The 4,999-nt window shown below is 34.0% G+C and overlaps 1 protein-coding gene across 1 annotated transcript; it reads left to right on the top strand.

Annotated features, from left to right (window-relative positions):
- The first annotated feature begins 1,526 nt into the window (after window positions 1–1,526).
- Window positions 1,527–2,204, top strand: LOC141651002 (uncharacterized). The gene has a single exon (XM_074458732.1). The coding sequence runs from the start codon at window positions 1,527–1,529 to the stop codon at window positions 2,202–2,204; it is 678 nt and encodes a 225-aa protein (XP_074314833.1).
- The last annotated feature ends 2,795 nt before the right edge of the window (window positions 2,205–4,999 follow it).

Below are 4,999 nucleotides of genomic sequence, written 5' to 3' on the forward strand. Positions count from 1 at the left end.
ATATCCAATGTTACTACAATTCTTTTCTTTACTGACGAAATTACTTTTACTACTTAGACATGCAATTTTGAGAGGATTATATATTTATTTAACTATATTACATACTCCCTCCATTCAACTCCACACTACCACTTTTTTTTCACGTTTGCCAACGCGTCTTTTACGCACTAAATATCGTTAGCTACGTATTTGCAAAAAATATAAAAGTTAGATATTTTTAATGTACCCGTAACGACGAATAAAACAAGATCCCACATGAATATATTTTCACTTATGTATTGGGAGAAAATTGAAATTGAATGTTTAACTATGAATAGTGTACAAAATAGATAATGTTAGTGTGGAGTTGAATGGAGGGAGTATATGCATTAAGTCAAATCGAAAAAATTATGCAAAATTATATATTATGGAATCTAACTTGAATTATTTATAACCTACTTATATTATATTTTTGTATGTTAAATAATTAACATCTTTATACATTTATAAACTATAAAGTTTAATAAAATTGCATAGATATTTAAATTTAATATATAGTTTTGGGAAAATTGAAAATCACTACCAACTTTAACAGTCTTTTTCATAATCACTACCAAGATAAAAAAAGTTTCATAATCACTACCCTAAAGTCATCTCCGACTTAAAAACAATACCAGTTTGCATTTTCCGTCAAATTTAACAAAAAAGTGACCAGTTTACCCCTTGCTTCTACATAACTCTTCAACTCTTCAACTCCTCCCCTCTTCAACTCCATTTTTCATTTCATACGACAAATCCATCTACTCCTCTTATCTCTTACTAAACCCTAAAAATTTCCCCCTTTTCTGAAATTATTGATTTAAGTTGTCTGCTTTCCCGTGTTCTTCAATAAATCCGTGTTTGTTATTGAGCTGTTCGTCTATCCCAGGTAAAATTTCAAATCTTCTACTGTAATTATTGTTCTTTAGGTGATGTTATTGCAATTTTATTTTGATTTCTTGTTTTATTGTTACTAATCATCTACTTTAATAATTTCATGTTTGTTTTTGAATTAGTTGTTGGTTTTGATGTTGAAATTCTTAGTTTAATTCAAATTTTGTGTTTGTTTTTAAATCAGTTGTTGATTTGGATGTTCAGTTCCTATTTTAATACACATTTCATGTTTTTATTTTACCCAGTTGTTGCTTTTGATGCTGATTTCTTATTTTAATCACACTTTAATCAATTGTTTTATGTAGAATGGACGACGTGGCACCTTTTAGAATGAACATTAGGCTCCATTTTAGGGGTGATTTTAAATATGCGAATCGCAAAACTCAGTATTTTAATGGTGAGACTAATGTTATACCTGAGGTTTATTCAAATCAAATGAGTTATAGGTTTTTGTATGACATAGCCAGAAAGGTAGTTGGCAAAAACTATGTTCCTATAATATATTATAGGCAGTTTGGGAAGAATCTTACAAATGGAAGGGTAGTAATTGCTAGGGATGAGGATATGGTTGAGGTAATAACACATCTTGCAAGTCAAACATGTTAACTAACAACATGTGTGAGAGCTTCAATGCTATTTTGAAAGAGGTAAGGGATAAACCAATTTTAACCATGATGGAGTGGATTAGGAGATATGTCATGAAAAGACATTATGAGAAAAGAGAAGGTGTGAAAGTTTTTGATGGTAAGGTGATGTCTTATGTGGATAAGTTTTTGAAATGGGCTAAGAATGAGGCTGATTGTTGTGATGTATGGGCATCATCTAATTTTTCTTTTGCGGTGATGTATATGAACAAAGAGTATGTAGTGGATCTGCCAACACAAACTTGTACATGTGGTCATTGGCAGCTAGCTGGACTTCCATGCCAACATGCAATTGCTGCCATCAATAACCAGAGGGCAAATTATGAGGATTTTGTTCATGAGGCATATACAAAGGAGAAGTACATGGCAGCCTATGAACACCCTATACCTCCAATGCCTGGAATCAGTCAATGGGAAATGGTGGATATGGTTGAACCCTTACCACCCCCTTATAGAAAATTGCCAGGAAGACCAAGTTTAAAAAAGAGAAGAAAAGAGGCTGGTGAGAAAGGTAGTACAGACCAACAACAGAAACAAGGGTTACAAAGGAGGTGTGGAAAGTGTGGAGAAATAGGGCACAATGTCAAAACATGCAAGAATCCTGCTAGGGCTCCAATGAAGGGACTGGACCCACATCGAGTGGACTAATGCAAGGACTGCGGTGACAAAAGAAAGGCAAAGAGCGCATGATCTTTGAGGTACTTCAATTTGTAGCTTCTGGAAGTCAAACTCAACCAAGTCAGGAGTCAACTGCACCACAACCTCCCAACACCAGAAACTCTCATAAGCAGGGACAACAGGCAGATTTAAGGGCAGGAATGAAGCGTAGAAGGGCACTAGCATTTAATGACAAGTAGAAAAAAAGACTTTGATGTATTAAGTTGCTGTTGTATGTGTTTTAAGCAGGATGTTTTATGTGTATTAAGCTACCAGTTTTTTTTACTTTGTTGTCAAGACTTTGAACTATCTTGTCTTTAATGAATGAAAATGATGAATTTGCTTTCCATGGAGAATTTGTTGTGTAATTAAAGCATGTGTGTTAAACCAAGCAACCCGAATTTTCATTGATATGGCAAATGCCTACTTTTCTTACAAATGATAATGGCAATTGACAAACAAGGCCTAAATTGCCAGCCTAAAGTACATTGACATACATCAAAAACAACACAAGCATGACAAATATGAGAGCATAAAAAGCCTTTCTCAATAAACTAGGGCCACTACTCTCATAAGCAGGGAAGAACACATCCCTTTCAAGCTCCATAATCTTCGACCTAAGCAATGAATTTTCTGCTTTGAGCTTCTCGTTGTTCTCCTTCAAATGATCATTTTCAGACTTGAGCAAATTTATCTCACTAGCCAAAAGTTGCTTATCCAACATAACTTGATTAATAGCATTCCTTTGCCATTCACTTTGATCAAAATCTAACCATTGCCAAAAATCACAATGACGAAATTTGCAAGTCATGAACCTTCTACCTGGGTTTCCCCTTGTCCATGACTTCATGACAGCACATGGGACACGACAATGGCACTTAATTGCAGTCCGCATTTGACCTTCCATTTCCTGTTTCAGACGCAAACATTATTGATAAATACAAACCAAGAAACAGAGAAAAGAAGAAAGAAGAAGAAATGAAGAAAAAAGATGGAGAAGAAGGAAAATAAATTGAAGGAGGAAGCATACATACCTAAAGTATAAACAAGAACAACAAGAAGAAATGAAGGGGAAGAAGAGCAGCTTATAATTAACAAGGGGAAGGGTAAAATTGGAATGAAATAAAAAATTTTAGGCGGGAATTTTAAATTTCAAGAATTAAATGACGTTTTCAGGCAAACCGGTATTGATTTTAAGTCGGATATGACTTTAGGGTAGTGATTATGAAACTTTTTTTATCTTGGTAGTGATTATGAAAAAGACTGTTAAAGTTGGTAGTGATTATCAATTTTCCCTATAATTTTATGATGGTAATAATTAATAGCATAAGTGTGCATGTTTATACTAATTAATTATTTTATTTTAAGGAAATTGGTCATCTTTTAGTCTTTTAGAAATATTTAGGAAAATTACCAAGCATCTTCTTTCTTTTAGTCTCCTTGAAATTGATCATGTTAATGAATTATTTTATTTTAAGGAATTGACCATGTTTTAGTCTCTTCCAAATATTTAGGAAAATTACCAAGCTTCTATATAATTTAATTTTAACCCAAACTATATAATATTTGCATTGAGATCTCTTAATCGGGTCAATCACACGGTGCTATTGATTTAAAACTATATAGTATAATTAATTTGCATAACTTTCTTTAATTACATTGAAATCCATTGGTTTCTGAAATTAATATATAGTATTGATTGATTGATTGATTGATAGATATTGATTGATTTCATCAAAGACATTTATCAAACCCCAACCCTCACCCTCACCCGCCCCTTGACCCTACCCTGGGCCAGTTCCGTGTCCACCTCTATCAGGCCCAGCCGACCTAGTCCCCACTCGGGCTGACATTCTCTTACCCAGACCGCCATTGACCCGCCCGGCCCGAGTCTCCGCCTGTTTGACCAGCCCTATTTTAGAAGGCAGCTGAATGGTATGCCTGAATCCCATAATATCAGGCCTAATCCCGTAATATCCGGTAAGCAATATAATTAATCAAGTTTGAGCCAGCTGGGTAATACAACCAAGCAGAATCATGGAGAATCACTACTCCTTGTTGGCACAAAATACAAAAGAGAGACATTAAATTAAATTACAAATTTAATCACAAATTGAAGCAATATATATATTTACTAATACTAAACAAGATGGTTAAGGCTTGTCATCAATATTTGTTGGTGTTTGTTATCGTCATTCTCACGGCAACTACTCCGACAGCTTTGGGTGCCCGTTCATTAGCCGACGTCCACCTGCCCGCTCATGTTGTTAATTCCAATGCTAATAATGCAGTCAGGGGCGGACCCACAGTCACCTTAGGTGTGGCAAATGCTACACCAAATCTCAAAATTTTTGAGAGAAAACCACAATTTGCTACACCATTAATTGCATTACTAATCATCCTATACTTTACTTCTTCTTTGGTTTTTACGGCTGACTTCTCACAATATCCAACACACTCCTTAATTATGCATTGAAACTGTCATAATATTTAATGTATTTCACAATTTACAAGTATATATTACTCCACAATTCTTTTTTTAATCATATTTTTCCTATTATGGAATAAGGAGTATGATTAGAAGTTAGAAATTTTTTTATGTCTTTTTGTTGTCTTTTTTGTTCAAAATTTTTATGCTCTTATTCCATAAAGAGTCGTAATTGTTCCCATTTTTTGTTCGGAGTAACTCTTCTATAAAACGGTTTTATATAAGAATTGTTGTTTTGTTCGTGAGTTGCCAATTATAAAAGATGATTGTAAGAGGATAATTTGTATTAGTAAACAAT

The sequence above is a fragment of the Silene latifolia genome, chromosome 4 (genome assembly GCF_048544455.1).
Source record: "Silene latifolia isolate original U9 population chromosome 4, ASM4854445v1, whole genome shotgun sequence".
NCBI classification, from domain to species: Eukaryota; Viridiplantae; Streptophyta; class Magnoliopsida; order Caryophyllales; family Caryophyllaceae; genus Silene; species Silene latifolia.